The 26,105-nt window shown below is 40.8% G+C and overlaps 1 protein-coding gene across 1 annotated transcript in view; it reads left to right on the forward strand.

The window, feature by feature from the left end:
- The first annotated feature begins 16,811 nt into the window (after nt 1-16,811).
- pigk (phosphatidylinositol glycan anchor biosynthesis class K) overlaps nt 16,812-26,105 on the forward strand; it is a 176,886-nt gene continuing 167,592 nt past the window's right edge. The window contains exons 1-3 of the mRNA XM_062978131.1: nt 16,812-17,019; nt 23,409-23,462; nt 23,984-24,075. Coding sequence (XP_062834201.1) covers nt 16,906-17,019; nt 23,409-23,462; nt 23,984-24,075 — 260 coding nt within the window. The 5' untranslated portion in view covers nt 16,812-16,905. The remainder of the gene's footprint in view (nt 17,020-23,408; nt 23,463-23,983; nt 24,076-26,105) is intronic.

Below are 26,105 nucleotides of genomic sequence, written 5' to 3' on the forward strand. Positions count from 1 at the left end.
TATTGGTCTACTCACATTTGCATGTTTTTGAACTGCTAGGTTGGCAGAAGCTGGGGCTAACAGCAGGAGCTCACCCTGCTCCCCAGATTCGAACCTCTGACCTTTTGGTCAGTAAGTTCAGCAGCTCAGCAGTTTAACCCACTGCCCCACCAGAGGCCCCATAGATACAGATATACAATGTAATACAAGGTGTTTGGAGATATGTTTAAGTTTTCTGGGATGAAGTAAAAGTATCCTGCTTTACAGGAGACAATTTTCCATTCAAAGAACCATTAGGATATGGGGTTCTTTGAATGGAAAGGTTCAGTCCAAGGGGACTTTCACATTTCATAATTACAGAAATATGATCCTGCTTTCACTGTTGAGGCTTCATCCTGTAGAATTGCATCTTGCAGGCTGTATTTAGAGAAGCACTAGAGCTCTCACCTTGAGAATTCAAAATGCCTCTCCCTAAACCAGAAATCCCAGGTTTCTGATGGATAGGTCATGGCAGTTAATATAGGATCATAGTGCTAGAACCGTGTAGTGTGAAAGGACTTCAATCTGTCTCAAATGTAAAGAATGCTAGAAAAGCTTTTAGCACCGGCCAGCAACCCAAATAGGTACATGCATAGGTCGTCTGGTCAGAGCCACAATGCACATGGCGGGACACAGTGTATTCTTATAGAACTTATGTTAATCCTAAATTAAATAAAGAAAAAGTTGTGAGAATTAGTGTCCTTATAAATTTGTTTTTGTGTGTGATATATTTCCTCCTTTTGGGGAGCATTATGAATGCAGAAATTATGTACTTGCATAGTACAAAGTGTCCACAGACAGAAAATTCTTATCTAGCTTTCACTGGATCAGAAATGGAGTTCTGTTTTATTCCATGATTTTATGTGTTAATTTTGTGATAGTAAAGGTTTTCCCCTGACATTAAGTCTAGTTGTGTCCAACTCTGGGGGTTGGTGCTCATCTCCATTTCTAAGCCAAAGAACTGGCATTGTCTGTGGATGCCTCCAAGGTCATGTGACCAGCATCACTTCATTGAGAGCTGTTACCTTCCTGCTGGAGTGGTACCTATTGCTCTACTCACATTTGCAAGTTTTTGAACTGCTAGGTTAGCAGAAGCTGGGGCTAACAGTGAGAGCTCACCTTGCTCTACAGATTCGAACCGCCGACCTTTCGATCAAGAAGTTCAGTAGCTCAGCAGTTTAACCTGCTGCGCCACCAGGGGTTCATTGTGGTAGCTCATTAAAATTAGTTCTTGTCTTAGTTCAGGGTGGGAATTTTGTGGCTCATGGTTACATGTTGCTAAAATGCTTGCTTATTTATTTATTTAGTGGTCTGCATGGACCTATAAAATTGTTTTTTTTAAAAAAAAACACCAGGGTTTTTTTGGTTTTTTTTACAAAACATAAATGATCTGGCCATTTTCAGCCTAAGCTTGCCTCCCCCTGCTTTATTTTCAACTTTGCCTTCTGTAAAAAGATTTTTATACCCCACAATAGTCTCTCAAACTGTTTATTCATCTTCATTAAAAATGTGCAATTAGTCTCCTAGGACTATGTCTGTGTTTGCTTTCTTCAAAGGTATTTTCATACCCAAAGTGATCACTGACTTCAATTAAAATAATATTAATGAACCACAGAAGCAATTAGAGCAGGAAATCTACGTGAACGATTACTGCTGTAATTGCTGAATGTATGTGGACGCAGATGGAATCAATATTTTAAAACTGTGTTTTAATTTGCTTTTAAAATAGATATTTTCTAAATGAAATTAATTTATGGAAAACTTAAAATAACTTGGTTTCTAAATGAAAAACATAATTTATTCTAAAAATACTATTGGGTCCTCAAGCTCCCTTGTTCCCTTCATTTTCCTTCAGCTTGGAACCTATAAATACATCAGCCTTGAACTGGCACAGATATTTTATAGTTAGGTGTGTTTTGATCCCAAAATTCAGTTTGGACCCCCAAATGGGAAGCATGTTTCAGATTATTTCTGGATAGTAGAGTGAAGATACTGCATGGGCGGAAACCAATTTGATGGCCTTTGAGGATAGAGGCCAGGAGGCTTTGCAATTAGGCACCAAAAGGCAAAACATAGCAAATGAGGAGGCTGGATCACCTTCCCCTTCAATGGTTAAATATGACTAATCCTCCCACCTTCAGTGCAGTCTGAACTTGTCTGGTCACTTTGGGGCTGAGGATTTATCTCCCCTTTCACATGGGTAGTGTTTTTAAAATTATGTTTTGCCTACCGTATACTGTATCTCAGGTAGTTTAACAATGGGCAGGAGTGATATCTATAAATAAGTTATCATTTGGCAGGTAATGGGGGGAGAATTTAAAAGTTCGCTGTTTACTTTGACATCAATTTTAGTGTGGGGCTGTGGTTCTCAACCTGTGGGTTCCCAGGTGTCTTGGCCTACAACTCCCAGAAATCCCAGCAAGTTTACCAGCTGTTAGGATTTCTGGGATTTGAAGGCCAAAACATTTGGAGACCCACAGGTTGAAAATCACTGGTGGAGGGCATGGCTCTGGAACTGCCTCTGCATGGCATGTTCTTTGAGGGTTGGGAAGAAGTTTACATTTCAGGCAAATCTGGGGTATATCGTGGAAGTTAGGTGACTTGGGTAGGTATGTCTGAGGTTTACTTTCTGGTAAGTGACTGGGGAGCAACCCAAATATTTGCTTTGCCCAAGTGAAGGCTGTGGGAAGGAGGTTTGTCTCAAAGTAGACACCTGGCTTCAGCTGAATCCATATCAGGTGGTTCCCCTCCCTTGCTCCTTTCAGATCCAAAATAAACTAAATGGGACATATTCTAAATAAGATGATCCTTATTTAATACCAGTCTTTGTGTCTGGTCTCCTTATTCCATGATTGGACATCAGTTATTTAGAGCTAGTGTGGTTCCACTTATGGTAGGTCTCCAACCAAAAGCAAAATTGAGAAATCCAAAAGTTAATCCCCTCTATTTGTTGGAAATCTAACACAGCAACCATTTTTTGGTGCTAAAACTGGATTGAATTTACATGCGTAATAGCTCTTTGGATGGTTATTAGAACTGCTGGATTATGAACAAATAGGTGCAGCGAGGAGTTGTTTTCAATACTGATTTAAAAAATATTGTTATTCCCTGGCAAATAAGAAGCATGCAGGAGCCATGACTTCTTCTGAATGAAGTAAGGCTGTTGAGTTTCACATGAAACAGTGCAGAAATGTTTGTATAGGTACAGCCTTTTCATTTAGAGGGCATTCAGATAAGTAAATGTTTACTCTCCTAAGTTCTTGTGGACCACTATGTGGACATCATAGGGGTGGCTCTAAGTAAGAAAAACCCAAAGTTTCAGAAGGACAGATCAAGCTGTTTATGTGGAAAGGAGTTTTAAAACTTTGGCTGTAGGAAAGGTGATCAGTTTTTGTCCTATATTCTTAGTGATGTCCCTAGGCAAGAGAGCTGCAAAACCTAAGAAGGATCAGTCTGGGAGCTAGGAAGTTAAGATGCTTGAAAACAAGTTTAAGGCTATTTATAGAGAAGTGAGGTGGCATTAGAAGAATGACTGTGCCACAATCCTTGCCTTATCCCACCCCATCTCGTATCTAAACTTACACCCCAGTAACCTGTATTCCACCCAGCAGTGGAACCCTTTGAAGATAGAATAAGAATGACAAACATAAGAATTCAACTGGTTTTAATTTTTTTAAAATTCAGACAGGGACCACAAAACACTGCATACTTTTATGGTTTTTGGAAAGGAATGGGCAGAGTGTTCCCTTGGAGTGCTGTACTGTTCAATCTGTTTTTGTAGCTATCTGCAGACTCCAGACTCCAATTTTGGGGGCAAAAAGGTAAATTTTCTTTCCTGGAAGATCTCAGGAGTAGGCAACTTGCATTCTGATCTAGTTGAGTATATTTCTGCAACATTTAGCTTTAAAACATCGATTTTTGAAAACCAGAAAACTGGATATCTTGATTATTTTTTTGGAAGTGTTCGCAAGCTATTGAAGTCCCTGAATATGAAAAAAAAATGGCCATTGTAGTTGCCTACCTCTTATAGTTGCTAGAACCAGGAGACACAAAAAGGCAACGCAAAAGAAGTGACAACAGTGAGCAGAAGTGAGACAATAGAATATACAGTACAGGACTTCCAAAATGGCCAGTAAGCAAAGTGGAGATAGCAATTTCATAGGCAGTGGGCAGATCTTCGGAGCTCAGCACAAACCTTACAAAAAGGCAGTTTCCATAATGGCAAGTTATCCCTTCAACATAAAGCTTATGGGGAAAAGGTGAGTTATCTGCTCAAGATAGAGGTACCAGTACCAAGGTAGGAACTAGATGGGTGATAGAAACAGGTAGTGGAGTTGCAAGGGGGTAGATTCATGAGGGAGATATCTTCTAAGACAGGCAAACAGGTAGACCTCTATAAGTAGAGCCTGGGAGGATTCTTTTTTTTAAAACTGCTATTCCCAGAATCCCCCAACCAGGATGGCCAGTAGTTAACCCCCCCCCCCCCCCCCCCCGTGGTGCTAAAAGGCAGAAAATGTTATATGTCTTCTGCCTACTGTCTCTGCACTCAGATATCAGGTAACTGGGCAACAGAAGGAAACAGAAAAGACTCAAATTCACAATAAAATATGACCAAATAAATGTTATTCCAAACTCAAGGGAAAATTGAGACATGGGGAATCAAATTCACAGTATTAAAGAAGACCTAATGACACATCTAGTGGACTTCTTACCACGAGGGCAACACATCCAGCCTTAGTTTTACAGGCGCTCCACCAACAGCTATTGTGGATTGTATGGGAGTCATCCAGTTGGATCAAACTCCTGACAGAGGTTCAGTGTCATTTCCTGCAGTTGTTGGTGGTTGGGATAGTGGGATGCCTAATAATTGGGGGTGGTTATTATAGGATCATGACGAGCAGAGTGATGATGCTTCAAAATGTATGGAAGAGGTTAATCTTCCTTCTAGTTCTAAAGGGCAGAGTAATCTGTATGTAAGAACTTACAGGTGGCAGCGATAAGGGTAGAGGCCCGCAGAGACAGGATGAAGTTAAGATTAGCTGCATAAAAAGAACATAGCAGAGGCTGCTCTCTGCGAGAAAAGTATCTGTTAGGCTTATCTGTGGATGGTGGTGGTTTTCTCCACAGGTTGTGTGGATTGTGGTATCCTGACCTGTATTGTGAACTTTGGACCCTGGTGAGAATTCTGTTACTGCTGTATTTTGTGTGGAACCTTGATGTACCTTGAATCCCTGGAGTAACTCTTGAAAATGTATTTTGGATCACCCTTGAACTTTGGACTCTCTGCTTTAATCTTTGGAACTACAACTATGCGCTGGTCTTTTGGAACCTTGGACATTAATCAGTGAACTCTCGACATTTGACTTCTGAACTGAAACCTTGACTATGGTGTACTCTTGCTTATAAATCAGCGTTTGTAGTACTCTTCTTGTTATAAGTCTTTGCTTTGTATCTGTGGCTGTGTGCTATCTTTATGTTTGAACTTGGAGCTTGAAATAGCTAAATGAGTATGTGCTGCTTTAGGTAAAATAGTTTTTGAGACAAGCTGGGTGTTGTTTTAAGTAAAATAGTTTTTGAGACAAGCTGGGTGTTGTACCGGCAGAGCCCTGGATCGTGACATTCAGCACCAGAACTTCTCTACAACCTAAAAGAATGACCATGAAGCCTTCCCCCACAAGAACAACATGCCACCCAAAGGAAGATATTTCCGCCCTTCCAAAATCTAATAAATAATGTAAAAATAACAGACAGCAGAAAAAAGTGAAGGACCTGGCTACTGGGAAAGAGCTTTTTTCTAAAGCAGCAGTGATTTACTATACTTGTTATTTTCAACTGCATCCTCACCTTTGCATCTTGTGTTTTCATTATCAGCCCCATGAGCAGTGGGAAGGACTTGTCAAGGTTATTCCAGTAGTTCTCCTGTGGAAACAATTTGACTATCAGGAGACAGCCGGAGAAAGCTCCATGTGCATTATTGATTTTTCTGTAGGACACATATATATATAGGATTAAAAGAAGTATTATTAATAAGTATAACTTACAGAGAAATGGTAGATGATTCATTGTTTTAGAGAAGCATCAAGGGCATATATAAAGAACAGTACGGATTTGTAATAACAGTGGAGAATATTGGAAGTCACTTTAATTCTTTTTCTTTCTCTTTCCTTATTTTCTCTTAAATTATCTTCCTTTCTTATTTTCTCTTTGTGTGTGTTTCTTTTTTTTGAAGTGTTAGTGTTGTGTTGCACTTTCTATATTGAACAAAAATAATGTAATTTATTTTTAAATAGAAAACTTCATATGCATTCCTTCTAAACAGTTAATAAGAAGTGCCCTTTGATGGAATATGTTTTGTCTGTGTATTTGTGTGCATTGTACTGTTATTTCCAATGTTCTTTTTTTTAAATGCTTTTATATTGATTTAGATTAATGGTGTTTTGATAGCATCATTTCATTGTTTTTGCTTATTTATCACTGTTTTACCCGCATTTCATTTTAATCTGTGGATTATATTGAGAGAAAGGTAGAATATAAACTAAAATTTAAAAAACAGGATTCAAAGTCTTATGCTTCTTGATTTGGCACAACTTGATTGCCAAATTAAGGGTAGAAAAGACACCGCTCTTTGCCTCATGTCTTTGTTCTTCACAGACCGCTTTCATTTGTGCTAATTGAGTTCAGCATTTTACCTGCCTTGATATATGGAGTTGCATATTCTGTATATATGTCTGAGATCCTACATATTATTTTGGGATGTAAAAAATGGTAGAAAGATGGTTATTTCCACATTTAATTTGACTATTGTAATTTATGCATTCTTTATTCTGGGATTTGCCTTGGTACTAAATTCTGTTTGGTCATTTGGTCATATGACACTGTTTCTGGTTTTATGCCTAAATGGTTAGATTAGAGGGTTCTGGTTTATGGAACATTAAAATGTCCAGTGTGAGTTTGGGTTTCTCCTGTCCCCCTAAAATGGACATACAGAAGGATGGTATCAGTCTAACCAGTTGGGTTAGTGTTGACTTTGAGAAGAAAGGGTTGGCCTTGAAGAGACAGGCAGAAAGAAACATTTAAAGACAAATAGCTGATGGGTAAATAAAAAAGAAGGAAGATTACTGCCTGCACTTTCCAACTTGTGAGCTAGCTGCTTTTGAAGGTGAAGACTGTCAACACTAACTTTCTTCTGCTCCACTGACCATTATTCTGAAAAGGTGGAATTCCCTGAAAACTGGCACACATCCTCCGTTATTCAACAGGCTAGAGGCCATAACAATGTCAAAAAGCATCAAAAAGTTGAACTTTTGTTTTTCCCAAATCCTATTAGTCTATCCAAATCTGCAAAGGTTCATAGCTAAACATATTCAAAAATTAGGAGATTGGGACATGTACTGGCAGGCTAGGCTTCATGAATGTACATATGGCAATTATTACTAATTAATTATGGCACCATAAATCTGTAATGCTAAATAGTCCTGTCCCTACCCATAAAATAATAAACACACCCTTGAAATCTGAGGTAGGACTTGCTCCTGAGTGAACACTAATAGGCTTGGGTGATCAAAGAAACCTTCAGATAGGAGGATGAAATTCTGGCAAGACCATGGCAACATCTCATTAGCTTCTAATCCAGGAATGTGTACTGAAAAGCTGGTTCCTCTGATGGGTAATGGGGACAGATTGCTGACTAGACCACAAGTCCTATGATCTCAGGTCTAAATGTCTTGCCAGAATTTCATCCTCCTATCTGAAGGTTTCTTTGACAGATGCTTCTTAAGGAAGGCAAAGATCTCAGTTTGTTTGTTCATATGCCACTTCAGGATATATTTCTTCATGGTTTGAGAGAAGTTGGAAAAATGAGTTTTATTTAGAGCTGCATAAAGATGATGGCTAGGTAAAAAATGTGCTAAAGGCAGAACATGAACCTGTGAAAGAGTTAATAAAGTGCTCCCAAATTTTTGGGCACATGACTTAAATGGATATATGGAGAAAATATGACATAATACGTACTTTGTGTAGTCAGTATCTGGCTCCTAATCAATTAAAAGAAAATGTGTGTAAGATGATGTATAGAGGGCAACGAACCCCTATGGGCCGGCAGGTTAAACCACCAGCTGCAGTTAATCTTGTGACCCAAGGTTGACACAGTTTGAAGCCCAGTTTAGGGTGAGCTCCTGACCTTTAGTCCAGCTTCCACCAACCTAGCAGTTCAAAAGTAAAAAAAAAAAAAAGTGAATAGATAAACAGGTATTGCTTAAAAGCAGGGGAGGTATTTTAAAGGCACCCATAAGGGAAAAAAATGTCAGAAAAATGCTGACATTTGACCAAAAAAGAAGAAAGGTTACAAACAATTTTTGACAGCACCCCCACTCCCCCCCCGTGGCTGGAACCAAGCACATGCCTTTGAGATGCCAAAGATGGGAAAAAGCCTATATATACACCCTTCTGTGTACAGCTGTCTGACTTGTCTGTGTATAAAAATGGCATGGAACGTTTTCCGTATATGTATGTTCTGTGATTCGCCCTGAGTTCCCTTTGGGGAAAGAAGGGCAGAAAATAAATAAATAAATAAATAATCCTAGTGGAATTATTCATTTGGATCTCTGATGGTAGAATGCTTTTTTCTTTCTTTCTGATTTCCTCCCTTTCATTAGTTTGGATAAGTGGTGCAGAACCCTTTTGTGTTTCAGCCTATTTGTATTTTGTGTTTTAAGTTAGTATACAGTATTTTAGTTTTTGTTGTTGTTTATTTGTTCAGTTGCTTCTGACTCTTCGTGACCTCATGGACCATCTCAGGCCAGAGCTCCCTGTTGGCCGTGGACACCCCCAGCTCCTTCAAGGTCAAGCCAATCACTTCAAGGATACCATCCATCCATCCATCCTGCCCTTGGTCGGTCCCTCTTCCTTTTTCCTTCCATTTTCCCCAGGCTTTCCTTCCTTCTCATTATGTGGCCAAAGTACTCCATCTTTGCCTCTTATATCATTCTCTCCAGTAAGCAGTCAGACCTTATTCCCTGGAGTATGGACTAGTTGGATCTTCTTGTGGTCCAAGGCATTCTCATATGTACAGTATATACATGTGTAACACATTATTTGAAACACATACACACACATTCTTTTTCTGTCATTTTCCCCCTGAATCTTTATTACTTTGATTGTGATTTAGATTGTTTATGTTAAAATTAATTAATATTGTTTTAAAAATGAAGTTCTAGTTTCTGTTTATACTGCTTCAGAAGGAGATAGGTATATTGCAGAAACACTACAGAAAGCTTTTATTGTCATTGCTTCTATTCTGCCCCCTCAGTTTCCCCCATTATCTTTCAAGAGGTTAGAAAATGGAAGATGAAAAGAAGCAGATTGCAATTGTTACTTTGAAAGCATGCAATACAAATAGAAAAGAAAAAGATAAAAAAAGAACAAAGATGAATATAGTACAAAATATTAGGTGGATAGTAGGGCTTTCTTCTTTACATAGAGATCACTATGTCAAAACAAACCTCTTAAGAAAATTGATCTTAAGGAGTCCTTGGAAGACCCCAAACATTATTATACACAGTTACAGAATACACAAACATTGGCCACATCTATATTGCCATATAATGGAGTTTGAAACTGCATTATTATTATATGGTCAGTGTATTTGTATAATGCAGTTCTTAAAGTGTATTGAATTGTCTACACTGAACATGTAATGCAGTTTCAAACTGCATTATATGGCAGTGTAGATGGGACCTTATTTTGATGTCATTTACCCTGTTTGAATTAATACCTAAACAAAGGAATAGCTAGCTGTGACTTCTCACTGTCATTTTACTCACAAAAATCCAAAAAGAAATAATTCCTATTAATATAGAGATTTTCCTCTCAAACTAGAACCTTACGTTTTCAGCAACCTTACTCATGCGTCCATGGAAACAGGAACTTTTGCTCCTTGTTTCTGCTTTGTGTGAGTGGAAAGCGATAATGGAAGAGGAGGGCTATGTGTGCTTGTGTGTCGATGCAGACCACGTAAGTTGCATGGACACAAGTTGCATTCATTCCTTGTGCCTCAAAACTGCCTATCAAATATACATCTCCCTTTCCCTTGAGAAATGAGAAGCCCCACTTACAGGACTACTGGGTGTAGTTTGCTTTGGATGACAGAGAACTACAGACATTTAGTGTGTTTGTAATACCAGTTCTGTTTTCAAATATGCAAGTGGAGCCTTTCAGTGTAGGGTTTCCCAACCTTTGATCCACATCTTGCTTTGTACTTCAGTTCCCAGAAAATTCTGCCAGTATGGCCAATGATGCGGGATTCTGGGAGATGAAGTCCAGAAAAAGGAGGAGAAGGAGAAGAAGAAGAGGAGTCATATGGAAGACTGATATGGATGTATTAAGAAATATATAAACACACACATATATGTATAAGCACACTGAAATATAGGAAATTAGATTTTAGATGCAGTAGCTAGAAGACAAAGGAATGTCCAAGTGGTCTGTTACATGCAAAGGCAAAGGAATTATCTATTATCTGTAAATTCCAAGTACCAGGGAACAGGCTGACACTGAATCCACTGGAAGGAAAGTGGTAGGGTCTATTGATGGATGAGCTGAAAATGTTTAACCGTGCTTTAAAAAGGACCAATGTATGTACCATATGTTGAGAGGGTCAAATATTATCTCTGTGATGTAGAGCTGACTACGCATGTAGCTTTGCCTGCTTGTAACTGAGGAATGTATAGAAGAGAATTGCCTTTGTTTGGAGTTCTGACTTTTGGAACAGATTTCCATCAGAGTCTCCAGTTGGTAAATAAACTTTTTTTTCAAGTCTCAAAGAAAGGTTTCTCTCTCTCCATCCACTTCAAGACTACTGGGAACAATTGTGTAATGCCAAATCACTCAAACAATGGACCGTTAACACAAATGCTTTTAGAGTTTTGTTTCCCATGCAGAGAAATGTTTACGATTTTGTGAGGGCAAGAACCATTTTTGTGACAGCAGGAAGAGCAATGGCAATAATTGGCAGAACCCATTCATTCACTGCACTTGTACAAGGCCATCAGAGGAAGAGCAGACCACCAAAGTTCATCTTCTGTTTGAATCTGACTATCCAATGCTGCCTGTGATTTCACTACCTAAGAAGCTTCCCTGGAAAGGCACAGATGACTTCACAAGCCACCAAAGTGCATTAGGTATAAAAGTTCGTCAGAGTCGGACACCGAAGAGATAGGCAGTTCTGAATAGAACTGGTCTCTGCTGGGAGCTGCATATCAGGAAATTTGTTATAACACCATCAGTAGGACATCTGTTACACGAAAACGGAATAGGATGTCAGGCATGGTTTGCTTCATTAGATAGCACAACTACCAATCCTGCCTCAGAGATCTAGGACATTATTGCACAAAGCAGTCAAAATGGCACTGAAACTCAACTGTTGCCTTTTGTGATGGTCCCTGTGTGCATCCTACTGCCGGCCTGCCTCCGTCCCAGCAATTAACCTGTCCCTCATTATTGATGGGTACAACCCATTGACAGCTCCCAATAATGCAGAGCTCCCGTCACCTACTTTGGTGAAATGGGTCTGGTCCACTTCTGTGTCTGCATGCTGGCAGTAAAGTGATGTCAGGGAGTGGGATTCTCCTCTTCTCCCTTTCAATTCCCAAGATGTCTGTTTTCTGCTCATTTTATATTTCATAGTTATGTTTGCCTTTTTTTGGGTTTTCAAAGTTCATTTTGAAATTGCTCTAGAACATTACAGAAAAGCAGAATTGTGATCATGGAACCACGAATTGGTGGATGTGTGTAATTGCGTGAAAAACAAGAGGTGTGATATTGAAAATGCTCATCTCAGTATGTACCTGCTAGCAGTCAAAGCATGACTGCTGTGGACTGGCAGCACAAAACAAGAATCACTCAGGTTCATATAACTCTCTGCTCTCAGCCTCTCTAGTTGCTCAGGAAATTGCAAAACCTGTTAGTTATTTGCCTGCTCATCCAAGCTGCCTCCATCCAATTTCAGTATTACTTCTCCCACTGTAGCACCCTATGCCAGCTTTCACACTTTCCAGTGGATCTAAACAGCAGAGGGACAACAGCAAGATAAATAGGATGTAACCTTTAAGATACCTTTTATTCATTTGTTTGTCTTGTAGAACTATGTCCTGCTTTTTCTTAAACTGAAGCCCTCAAAGTGATGCACAACATTAATAAAATGGTCAACCAAATTAAGAACTAGGATTTCTTCTTACAGTGTAATTGGTGTGATTCAGAACATGGCTTGGAACAAAGGGAGGAATAGCTCCTAATAGAGCATGTACAGGTGTCTTGAAGCTGGGGCAGTGCGTATGATGTTACCATATGGTATGTTTTATGATGTATTTTATCTGGTGATCTTCAGATGTCAATGATATATCTCCCTACAAAAGACAAAATAAAGATACATGTTCCACGATAGCTCCTAAATGTCTTGATAGATCTGGACCAAACATGGTACTTGGAATTGATTGAGAATGATGGAAGTTGTAGTCCACCCACATCAAGATAGCCATGTCAGTACCACTGATGATGGATCTGGATCAAACTTGGCACACATACCCATCATGACCAATTTAAAATACTGGTGGGGTCTTAGGGGCAATGACAGAGGATAACAGCAGTTGCAGTTCTTACTTACTTACTTACTTACTTACTTAGGCAATATCCCGTTGTCCGAGTATGATGGCCTTCCAAGTATAGTGTCTTGGCGGTAGATACGTAGGTGACTGTGGAGCCCTATTCTTGACTTGCATGTTCTTCCACAGTGAGGACATTGGTTTTCAGATGGAAAGAGGTCCCGGTCAGGGCTGGCTTTGACGCACCTTCCTCTTGGCACGTTTTTTCTTTTCACCCTCCATTTGTGCTTCTTCAAATTCCACAGCACTGCTGGTCACGGCTGACCTCCAGATAGAGCACTCAAGGGCCAGGGCTTCCCAGTTCTTGGTGTCTATGCCAGAGTTTTTGAGGTTATCTTTAAGCCCATCTTTAAATCTCTTTTCCTGTCCACCAACATTCTGTTTTCCGTTCTTGAGTTGGGAGTAGAGTAACTGCTTTGGGAGATGGTGATCGGGCATTAGGACAACGCAGCCAGACCAGCGGAGTTGATGGCATAGGAGCATCGCTTCAATGCTGGTGGTCTTTGCTTCTTCCAACATGCTAACATTTGTCTGCCTTTCTTCCTAAGATATTTGAAGGATTTTATGGAGGCAACACTGATGGAATTCCAGGAGTTGAGTGTAACGTCTGTAGATGGTCCACGTTTCGCAGATGTACAGCTGGGTTGGGAGGACAATACCTTTATAAACAAACATCCCTACAGATGTCCCGATCCTCAAACACACTCTGCTTCATTTGTAAGAATGCTGCATTCACAAAGCTCAAGCGGTGTTATATTTCAGTGTCAATGTTGACTTTTGTGGATAGGTGGTTGCAGTCCACCTACATTTGGAGAGTCACATCATGGTCACCTATGATAGATCTGGACCAAACCTGGAACACATACTCTTCATGACCAAACTTATACTGGCAAGGTTAAGGGGCATGATATAGTATGACAGGAGTTCAAATCAAGCCACATCCAGAGATCTGTGTGTCTCACCCATGACCAAATGCATTTCTCTCCTAATCAATCAGACAGTTCACTGTACTTGCCAGATCGAATCTCCCAATGTCCTTACCTCTTTACTATACAAACTGGGGGTTATGGGAGTTACACTCCAACAAAAAGGTTGGCCTGCTTGATCAGTTAGGTGCAGACCATCAACTCCCACACACCCAGATTTGGGGTTGATGGGAATAACAGCCAACCAGATCTGAACCTGATGAGACTGGCAGCCTGACCAAATCTTGGCTGATGGGAGTTGCAGCCCATCAGATGTACCACTTTGTAAATGGTCCCATTAGCTTATTCTAATACAACCATTCATAAAGTCCAAAACCAAACAATTACTAATCAACAGCATTACAAAATACCTAGCCTGAGCAATGTCGGGTACCTAAGCTAATATTAATATAAATTCCTGCCTGCATGTATACCTGAATTCACACATAGAGAGACAGAAAACCTAAGCTGCTAACTTTAAAGGTCAGCTCATGTAAATGAGATACCACCAGCTGAATTTTTTATTTCAGAAGGGGCTGGTACGTATGTAAAAACATGCTGCCTAAAAGGAATCCTTTTTATACATTTGTAACACTTAAATACTCCAACGTGAACATGTTATGATCCATACATAAGAATCAATAATGTTTTCGTTCTGTCTATCTGTCTTTTGATACACATATAAATATGGAAAAAGATAGACGAACAATGTGATGAGGTTGGCTGCATAAAGTATGGTAAATAGGCAAGCGGTTGGAAACCTGAAATATGACTCTTTGTATTTTCTTTAATACCGTTATATGGCTTCTTGAATGAGGAATTAACTTAATTCCCAAATAAGGTCAACCCTGTGTCCAGGTCTGGAAGGATGGGAACTGTAATCACAAGCTTCTGGAACTCGACAGGTTCCACCACTCTCATATAGGGTGCATCTACACCAGGCATGGGCAAACTTCGACCCTCCAGGTGTTTTGGACTACAACTACTACAATTCCTAACAGGCTACCAGCTGTTACGAATTGTGGGATTTGAAGTCCAAAACACCTGGAGGGGTGAAGATTGCCCATGCCAGATCTACACTGTAGAATTAATGCAGTTTGACACCATGTTAACTGTCATGGCTCAGTGTTATGGATGCTGGGAACTATTGTTTGATGAAGCACCAGCACTCTTTGGCTGAGAAGTCCAAAGACTTTATAAAACCACAGCTCCCCTGATTGCATCGCATTAGTTTTACAGGCATTAATTCTATAGTGTGGATGCACCTATGCCTCAGGGGAGCGTGCTTGCTCCATCAATGTTTAACATTTACACAAATGACCAGCCACTGCCAGAAGGGACAGAGAGTTTCATCTATGCTGACGATCGTGCCATCATCGTCCAAGCAGGGAGGTTTGAGATGGTTGAACAGAAGCTCTCCAAAGCTTTAGGTGCTCTTACTGCCTATTACAGGGAAAACCAGCTGATTCCTAATCCATCTAAAATTCAAACATGTGCTTTCTATCTTAAGAACAGACAAACATCTCGAGCCCTGAGGATTACTCGGGAAGGAATCCCACTGGAGCACTGCAGCACACCAAAATACCTGGGAGTTATTTATTTATTTACCATATTTATATCCTGCCTTTCTTTACCCCTGGGGGACTCAAGGTGACTTACAAATGGCACTACATAGTGCCTAAAGCATAAATACATGAAATAAATTAAATTAAAATTAGGCATATATAAAAACATAATTAAAATATAGTACAATGTTATGACACATCATTCAAAAAGCAAGGTCTAAGCTGATCCAAAGTCAAATGTATGATTTCAAGAAAGCTTACTGCACAATACTACTTCTAAAAAGCCTGCCCCCAAAGCCAGATCTTAACTCTCTTTCTGAAGGCCAGGAAGGAGGTGGCTGGGAGGGAGTTGCTTGGGAGGGAGTTCCACAACCGGGGTGCCACCACTGAGAAGGCCATATCTCTCATCCCCACCAATCGCACTTGCAAAGAAGGTGGGACCGAGAGCAAGGCCTCCCCAGACGATCTTAAGCTCCGAGGTGGTTCACAGGGGGAGATAGGTTTGGGCAGGTAGACTAGGCCGTGCTCTGACTTATAAGAAACATTGCTGGAATATCAAGCAAAAAGTGGGTGCTAGAAATAATATCATTCAAAAGCTGACTGGCACAACCTGGGGATCACAACCAGATACAGTGAAGACATCTGCCCTTGCGCTTTGCTACTCTGCTGCTGAATTGTAGCAGTATTGAATGACTGAGGATGGTGCAACATCGCTGCCTTGCAGCGTTTAATTTTTGTATATTTTTATCATGTTTTAATTGTTTTGTTTTATAGTATATTTGTTGATGGCCCTCGTGGCAGAATGTAAGTCGCTCTGAGTCCCCTCGGGGAGAAGGGCGGGGTACAAATGCATGCAATAAATAAATAAATAAATGCTGAATACTTATGCCCAGTATGGAATACATCTCACCACGTTAAAATAGTGGATGTGACTCTTAATGAGACATGCCACATTACCACAGGATGTCTACGCCCCACACCGCTGGAGAAATTATACTCTTTAGCCGGTATTGCACCATCTGACATCCGTCGGGAAGTAGCAGTCTGTAATGCAAGGACCAAGGCAGTGACATCTCCAGCCCATCTTCTGTTCGGACATTAGCCAGCAAACCAACTCCTTAAATAATAAAACAGCTTCTTAAGATCTACAGAGTTACTCGCAGGAACACTTCAGCAAGCGAGAGTCCAAAAGTGGCAGGTTAACATCCGGAATCTCAGAGGATGAGACACTCCCTCCTGGGCACACGAAGACTGAGTGATTTGGAAGGTGTGCTCTGGAACCACAAAATGCAGAGCTAACCTTAAGAAATGAGGCTACAAAGTGGGGTCCACGACATGGGAGTGTGGAAAAGAGCAAACCACAGACTACTTACTACAATGCAGCCTGAGCCCTGCCACAAGCACAATGGAGGACCTTCTTATAGCAACACCAGAGGCACTCCAAGTGGCCAGCTTCTGGTCAAAGGAAATCTAGTATAATGCCAAGTTTGTAACTTTGTGGTTTTTCTATACATTGAGCCATGGCAGCTCAAGGGCTGCTAACCTGCATTAAGTGTATATGTGCCCTGCGCCTTATACCTAAAGCTGCAGCGCCCTTCCTGAACAGGCTGGATCCTCAGCCAGTTGGCTGACAGTAGCCGCGGGAGCTGGAGCTTTAAGAAAAGGCGGCGTGACAAGAGCTCCTCCCCGCTTCCTCTGGTCATGAGGCTGTTGAACATGGCTCCCTCCATGGTGCTTCCGCCTTGCCTCTCTGCAGCCAAAGCAGCCGCCGTTTTACTGGGCTGCTTCACTTTAGCGATCGCGGGTGGAGCCCAGGTAGGCAACAGGGAAGGGAGGGCTGTCCTTCATGCTCCCCTCCCCACGCAACCCGTGAGCAGATCAGTAGCCCTGCAAAAACATTTGGGGTTCATTCTACACTGAACGATTTATGCAGTTGGACACCACTTGGACTGCTGTGGCTCCGTGCTATGGAATCCGGGGAGTTGTAGTTTTGGTGTGGAACCAGCACTCTTTGGCAAAGAAGGCTAAAGACTGGTATAAAACTACAACTCCCAGAGTTCCCAATTGTCTAGTTTACCTAGGTCCTTTTGAATTACATTCCAGTGTTTTTGCAACCACCCCTCTCAGACCCTATCTACACTGTCATATCATCCAGATCATCTGCTTTGAACTGGATTATATGGCAGTGTAGAATCATATAATCCAGTTCAAAACAGAGAAACTGGATTCAGAAACTGGGGTTCCTTCCACGCTGCTATATAATACAGGGGCCTTCCACACAGCCATATAGCCCAGAATATCAATAATAATATACAGTAGAGTCTCACTTATCCAACATTCGCTTATCCAATGTTCTAGATCAGGGGTCCCCAAACTTTTTAAACAGGGGGCCAGTTCACAATCCTTCGGACCGTTGGAGGGCCAGACTATAGTTGGCCACCGAGCAATAACAACAACAACAACAACAACAACAACAACAACAACAACAACAACAACAGCAGCAGCAGCAGCAGCAGCAGCAGCAATAATAATAATAATAATAATAATAATAATAAAGAGGGTTGGAAGAGACCCCTTGGGCCATTGAGTCCAATCCCCTTCTGCTTTTGTGTACCGAAAACATAAGCAAAGCACCCCTGACAGATGGCCTCCCAGCCTCAATGTTAATAATAATAATAATAATAATAATAATAATGATAATGTGGGTTGGAAGAGACCTCTTGGGCCATTGAGTCCAACCCCCTTCTGCCTCTGTGCACCAAAAGCAGATGCAAAGCACCCCTGAGAGATGACCACTCATCCTTAATAATAATAATAATAATAATGATAATAATAATAAGGGTTGTAAGAGAAGAAGAGACCCCTTGGGTCATTTAGCCCAATCCCCTTATGCCTTGGGGGCTGGATAAATGGCTTCGATGGGCCGCATCCGGCCCCCGGGCCTTAGTTTGGGGACCCCTGTTCTAGATTATCCAACGCAGTCTGCCTCTTAGTAGTCAATGTTTTTGTAGTCAATGTTTTCAATACATTGCAATGTTTTGGTGCTAAATTCGTACATACAGTAATTACTACATAACGTTACCGTGTATCGAACTGCTTTTTCTGTCAATTTGTTGTCAAACATGATGTTTTGGTGCTTAATTTGTAAAATCATAATGTAATTTGATGTTTAATAGGATTTTCCTTAATCCCTCCTTATTATCCAACATTTTCACTTATCCAGTGTTCTACCCGCCTGTTTATAATGGACAAGTGAGACTCTACCGTAATCCAGTTCAATGTGGATATTATACAGCTGTATGGAAGGGGTCCCAGTTTCCGATCCAAGATTATCTGCTTTAGATTATACGACAGTGTAGGGCCTTTCCAGACAGGCCATATATCCGAGGATCTGATCCCAGGTTTTCTGCTTTATATGAGTCCCCACTGCCAGATAATCTGGAATAAACAGAAAACCTGGGATCATATCCTGGGATATAGAGTCTGGCTGGAATGGCCCGTAGGCTCATATAATCCAGTTCAAAGCAGAAAATCTAGGATCAGATACAGGATTATGTGACAGTGTAGATCCAGGCAGGTTCAATGCTGCACTATATTCCAGGATCCGATCCCAGATTATCTGTTTATCACAGATTATCTGGCAGTGTAGACTCGTATATTTCAGTTCCAATCAGATAATCTGGGATCAGATCCTGGCATATAAAGCAGTGTAGATCCAGCCTATGATAAAACCACAGATGAAATATAAGATCCTGAACCACAGTGGTAACAGTAAAAACAGAGACCTTAAGATTACCAGCCTGCTGTCATGTATGGTTAAATCCTTTGTTGGTAGAATTTTGAGCATCACCTTGCTGGCAGAGGAGATTAGTGCAATGGTTTTATGGTTCCTGCAACCCCTGATGCCCCCTTTCTTGGGGTTTGGAATATATATGGAGCATTTCCAATCTTCACTTTCTTAAAATTTGGGTTCGTCTTAAGTGGTTCATGTTTGAATAAATCTGCCATTCTTTCATCCCTTTTCTATAATTGTTTAGTCCAATGTTCTCATCATATTTTTTATTTCTACTTGTTCGTGTAATTGTTCCCTTGCTGGTCGTACAGCTTCCCCAGTCTTGATTTAAATTTCCCTGTGATTTCTTGGATCTTGTGAAATAGGTCTCCTATTCTTATTGGTTGTCCTTTTCTGTTTCTCTGCACTGATTGTTATAGTAGTTGTTTTTGTCCCTGATCACAAGTCAAAGGACAGTTGCATTCAGGGTTCTGATCCTTATTCTGTCACACTTCTTTTGCTTCTTGTCTCTTAACTGGTTGAAAGGTTTCTTCAATCTTCCTTTGGAACTTTTCTTTCTTTTTGGCAGATTGTCTCTTTTTGCATTCCTCTCTAACACTGTTTCATACTTCAGTACAGAGTTCTTTTGTTCCTAGAGAATCACAATTAATAGTTTAATGTATTTTTGTTTTATCTTTAACTTCTACAGAAATATTCTTTTAGTTGTGTTTTGGCATGAGGGGTAGTTTAGTGTTCTTTCTTAGCTTTATGCTTATTTTTTATTTTAACTGTTCATGGTCTGTGCCATAATCTGCCCCTTGCATTGTTTTTGATTTTTATATTGGTCATCAGGTCACATTGCCTTTTTGGTTGCTTGAAGATTGTGTCTGCAATGAACAACTGTTAGCCTCTCAAAATTCAGTTGTGTCTCTGCTTCATTTTTGGTCCTAGAATCATAGAATCGTAGAGTTGGAAGAGACCTCATGGGCCATCCAGTCCAACCCCTGCCAAGAAGCAGGAAATCGCATTCAAAGCACCCCCGACAGATAGCCATCCAGCCTCTGCTTAAAAGCCTCCAAAGAAGGAGACTCCACCACAGTCCGGGGGAGAGAGTTCCACTGCCGAACAGCTCTCACAGTGAGGAAATTCTTCCTGATGTTCAGACAGAATCTCCTTTCCTGTAGTTTGAAGCCATTATTCCGTGTCCTAGTCTGCAGGGCAGCAGAAAACAAGCTTGCTCCCTCCTCCCTATGACTTCCCTTCACGTATTTGTATATGGCTATCATGTCTCCTCTCAGCCTTCTCTTCTGCAGGCTAAACATGTCTAGTTCTTTAAGCTGCTCCTCATAGGACTTGTTCTCCAGACCCTTGATCATTTTAGTTGCCCTCCTCTGGACACATTCCAGCTTGTCAACATCTCCCTTCAACTGTGGTGCCCAGAATTGGACACAGTATTCCAGGTGTGGTCTGACCAAGGCAGAATAGAGGGGGAGCATGACTTCCCTGGATCTAGATGCAATACTCCTATTTATGCAGGCCAGAATCCCGTTGGCTTTTTTAGCAGCCACATCATATTGTAGGCTCATATTTAACTTGTTGCCCACGAGGACTCCGAGATCTTTTTCACACATATTGCTGTTGAGCCAAGCATCCCCCATTCTGTATCTTTGCATTCCATTTTTTCTGTCGAAGTGAAGTATCTTGCATTTGTCTCTGTTGAACTTCATTTTGTTAGTTTCAGCCCATCTCTCTAGTCTGTTAAGATCATTTTGAATTCTGCTCCTGTCTTCTGGAGTGTTAGCTATCCCTGCACAGGCAGGAAACAAACAGAAACAAAGATTGCATTTCCCATAATCTTTGTTTCTGTCTGTTTCCTGCCTTTGCATTCTAATAACTTATGATTCACAATGGATTCTGTTTTGGTATGTGGTCAGTTTCCTCCAGGATTCCAGCAAATAATCTTTTCATTTCTTCTCCTGCCTTTGTAGTAGGAGCATACACTTGGATTATAGTTATATTCATAGAGTTTCCCCGAATTCTTACTGATATTATTTGATCCAATTTTGCATTATATCCTCTGACTGTTTTTGCTACAATTCTCCTCATTATTAATGCCACCCTGTTTCTTGTTAGATTTTCATTTTTGAAAAAAAAAACAACCCCTGTAATTGTTTGACTGAAAATGTCCCATTTCTGTCAGCTATATAAAGTTGATACACTCCATTTCATGTTTACCATAACTAGCTTTTCACATTCCATGTTCATATACAGCTTTAGATTTGCTTTTCTCCTTTCAGTATGTCAACTACTTAATGTTCTTTTGGCCTGAGTTCAGTTACATCATTGGTAGTTATCCTCTGCTGTAGCATCTTGTTGAGCACCATTCAACTTTTGAGTTTCATCTTCTGTTACTGTCTTGTTTCATTTTGTATTGTCTCATCATAAAGTTTTCATTGTATAAGTCATTCAAAGATGGTTTACAGTGTGTCCCTCTACACAGTACTAGCAAACTTTAACTATTGTGTCCCTGCTGTTGTCTCTGAGGGCCCTTCCACACAGGGGTAAATACTGAGAGGAACTTGGATATCCCAGTTCCGAGCGGGATTTAGTCCTCACGCCTCCTCCAAACCGCACTTTCCCAAGGGTGGTGGAGGGTAGTGGTGGCTACATTCCCTCTGAGAGTCCAAAGAACTGGGATGGCAATGGGGATTGACCCCTGGGATCATGGAACGCAGTATTGGGAGTCAATCCCCACAGGCCCAATTATATTAAGGTCTGGATCTTTTCAGGTGTCAAATTAATCTTGCAGAAATTGGGAAAGCCCAGGTTACTCTGGATTAATTCAGGTTTAGCTGAGGCATCGCTTGGACGCCTCTCATAAACCCATGATCCTTTGCAGGTTTGAGTTTGTGTGGAAGGGTCCTGAGAGATCCTCTGCTAGTGTCACTCTCCATTACTGTTACTGCCCAGTAGCTGTTTGGCAGGAACCCCCTGTGGTGCAATGGGTTAAACCCTTGTGCCGGCAGGACTGCTGACTGAAAAATTGGTGGTTTGAATCCGGGGAGCAGGGTGAGATCCCGTCTGTCACCTTTAGCTCCCCATGCAGGGACCTGAGAGAAGCCTCCCACAGGATGGTAAAACATCAAACATCTGGGCATCCCCTGGGCAACGTCCTTAAAGATGGCCAATTCTCTCACACCAGAAGTGACTTGCAGTTTCTCAAGTCGCTCCTGACACACAAAAAAAGCTTTTTGGCACATTGAGTTTGGCTCCTCAGCAAAATCCTGTCTGACATAGGCTACTATCAGTCTAGTATCTTGTCTCAAAGGAGCATGCAATCCCACTACCATGTAAAGATAGTGCCAGATTGGTTTCAGGAACATCCAGGAATGAGCATATTACATCTATAATAAAGTCACTCCACTGGCTGCCAACCAGTTTCCATGCAAAGTACAAAGTGTTGGTTTTGACCTTTGACCTTTAAAGCCCTGTATGGTTTAGGTCCATGTTGCCTACAGGATTGCCTTCTTCCATACAATCCTCCACGAACACTTAGGTCCTTTGGGGCGGTTACTCCAACCAGTCAGAACCCAACTGGCAACCAACTTGCATTTTGTGTTCACCCTATTTTAATTGTTGTTCTGTGTATTTTAATATATGTATTTGCAGAAATACATTTTAATATGTGTATTCTATACAATATTTATGATGATTGTGTGTTTTTCGCTATGTTGTAACCTACCTCGAGCCACGAGGAGAGGCGGGTAAGAAATATATTAATAATAATAATAATAATAATAATAATAATAATAATAATAATAATTGCAATGGTGGGGGTGAGCTGTGAGCTGTTTTTATATTATCTGAGAAAACAATGTCCTTCAAGGATTATGCTGTGCATGCGTTTATACAAATTGTTTTACGATGGCTTGTTAGGTACTTAATTAAGACTCAGAAAGTAGTCATGTTCCTGTTTGGAATTCAAAGACATAGCCATGCCAGTCTGCACTATCAGTATACAAAGATATCTTGTAGCACTTTAGAGATTAACTACTTCTTAATCAATAAGCGGTTTGCCTTTTAAGATGCTATAAGAGTTTTTGTACACTGTTCCTAGTTGATATAGATACTATTAGGACTGGTTTGTTTCTATGGATCAACCCCTGTATGTTCAGACTCTGCTTGGTAATGCAACTGTGAGAATTGTTATAATGAGCTCCAGCACTCAAAAAAATCCTCCTCCATCATAACTGCCTTCTCTTGTTCAGTCTCACTCTTTATTTGTGTAATAGGCACATTGTCCTCTCCATGAAATTGCTTTTAATGACAAGCTACCATGGAGCATAAATCCTTCCATATGTAATTCTGGTGAGCAACAGTGTTCTTGGCTGTTTGTTTTCCTCTGCAGTTATTTTGTATATTTTCCTTTCAGGAGCAGGCAGAGCAATTCTTTAGAAGTGGGCACACAAACAACTGGGCAGTTTTGGTAAGTTTCTCAAATTTCTTTCTGCAACGTTGGCAGAATACCATTTCCCTAAGATTGAGGTGCACAAATAGCTCCCAAAGAAAGAAGTATTGCTCATCAAATGGTACATTAATTGCTCTTAGCTTTCACACAGAGATTGGATGGAACAGAGTGGATGCTCTCTCAAGAATTAGATACATAACAGTAGAGAGTCATGAATAGTTTTAGGTAAATACATTTCAAAAAGTATGTGATATTGGTGACTTAAAAAAAATCTAATCAGAAAAACATGTATTGTATATGAAGGGAGACTGAGATCTAGTATTGCTGTGTGTGTATTTTATTGTTGTCTGCATGTAGACATTGAACATATTTAGATAAATAAGAATTTTGACCTCTCTACAGCAGGCATTGATTCCACGGGTTTAAAAAGTTTTTCTTAAGTTCGCTTCTAAATCTTAAGAAGCAATTGCTGAAATGCTTTTTATTTATATTTATGTATGTACATTTACATGTGTATGTGTTTTTCTGTATTCTTTTAGGTATGCACTTCACGATTCTGGTTTAACTACCGGCATGTGGCCAATACCCTTTCCGTTTACAGAAGTGTCAAGAGACTTGGAATTCCTGATAGGTAAGAGATGACCCATGAAATAAAGTGCTAAATTAAGCACTTGCAATCTGTCGGCTCCCCTGGGATGAACTTGCAGTGGCAAAGCTAAGTAACCTTAGATTCTGGACTTAAGCATCTTATGGGGGCTTTCTTTAGGTAGTCATGTGTATGTCATCCATTGTCAAACAACTAATATTTCTCCTTTCTGAGCAGCCAATGTCATTCTGTGCTTTACATTCCTGATATATTTGACATATTAAACCAGGAACAAAACAAAAGCTATACCTGCAGGACTCTCTGGTAAACCTGATTAGAAAGAAGGAATACTATGAACACGTGTGCTTCTGCATTTAAAATTAATTAAATCCACCCCACTGTGATGACTGTGAGTCAGCATGGTGTAGTATGCTGTAGTATGAATGTTGAAGTAGGACTCTGGGAGGCCAGGGTTCACATCCCAGCTCAGTGTGGAAACCTACAGAATGGTCTTGGGAAATTACACTTGCTTAGCCTTTGAGAAAAGTGACTCTCAATAAATATAGCCAAGAAAATTCTATAATACACTTTGACAGAGTCTACCTGAAGACACATAGCAACCAGAAATACCAGATCTATGGAATCAGGGAGAACATGGGAGGTCAACACTTATCCTCTTCTAAATCTCTTCTAAAGACGCTTGATGCTCAGGTGTCGGTGGTAGCCGGGAGCACCTTTGCACAATTAAGACTTCTGTACCAGCTGCGACCGTATCTCAAGAAGTCTGACTTGACCATGGTGGTCCACCTCTTGGTTACATCCAGATTGGATTACTGTAATGCTCTCTACGTGGGGCTGCCCTTGAAGATGGCCCGTAAACTCCAGCTGGTTCAGAGATCAGCAGCCAGGCTCCTAACTGGAGCTAATTGCAGGGAATATACAACACCTCTACTAAAATAGCTCCACTGGCTGCCGATAAGCTGCCGGTCCCAATTCATGCTGCAGGTGATGACCTATAAAGCCCTATACGGCTCAGGCCCAGCCTATCTCCGTGATCGTATCTGCCCTATGAACCGACGCATGCTCTAAGATCTTCTGGGGAGGCCCTCCTCTCGCTCCCACCACTGTCACAAGCACGGTTGGTAGGGACGAGGGAGAGGGCCTTCTTGGTGGTGGCTCCCTGGCTCTGGAATTGCCTTCCCAGAGAGATCAGACAAGCCCCTACTTTATACTCATTTCATAAGGATCTGAAAACTTGGTAGTTTCAGCAGATCTTTGAGTAGAGCTTCCTTAGACCTGCTGGCTATGCTCTTGCTTAGCACTTTACTTACCGCCCTACCTACTATGTATTGTAGCATCTGACACACCTGACACTTTGTAGCCCGCCACTCCAATGCTGAATCCTGGTGACTTTGTCTGGGTTTTTTGAAGGGTGTTTTGTCATTGGTTTTAAATCATTGTTATATGACTATATGTCTTATGTATTTATATTTACGTGGTATCATGTTTTAATTGCTGTATGGTTTTAATGTGTTGTATGTTTCCTGTTGTGTTGGAAACTGCTCTGAGTCCTCTGAGGAGATAGGGGAGGCCCTTCTCTCACTCCCACCTCTTTCTCAAGCGTGGTTGGTGAGGACAAGGGAGAGAACCTTCTCGGTGGTGGCCCCTCGGCTCTTGGAACTCTCTCCCCAGATAGATCAGACTGGCACCTTCGTTGTCCACATTCTGTAAGGACCTAAAAACGTGGATGTTCCAATGCGCTTTTGAGTGAACAATCCTGCCAGATACACAGCTTGTTTACAACGTCTTATTGAACTTTATCACTACTCCTCATTTTAATAGGCTGTCAGTGTTTTAATAAGACCGTGCCTTCGCCTTTCCTGATTGCCTTTATACCATTTATGAGCCCTATCCAGAGTTCTGCACAAGTTTCTTTCTCTTCACATGTATTTTATGTCTAGGTTTTTAAAGCATTTGATGTGTTCTATGTCGTTTTATATTGATTTTGTTACATTGTTTTAATTCTTGGATTGTGTTTTAACTTATGTTGATGTTGGGCTCGTCCCCATGTTAGC

The sequence above is a fragment of the Anolis carolinensis genome, chromosome 4 (assembly GCF_035594765.1).
Source record: "Anolis carolinensis isolate JA03-04 chromosome 4, rAnoCar3.1.pri, whole genome shotgun sequence".
Taxonomy (NCBI): Eukaryota; Metazoa; Chordata; class Lepidosauria; order Squamata; family Dactyloidae; genus Anolis; species Anolis carolinensis.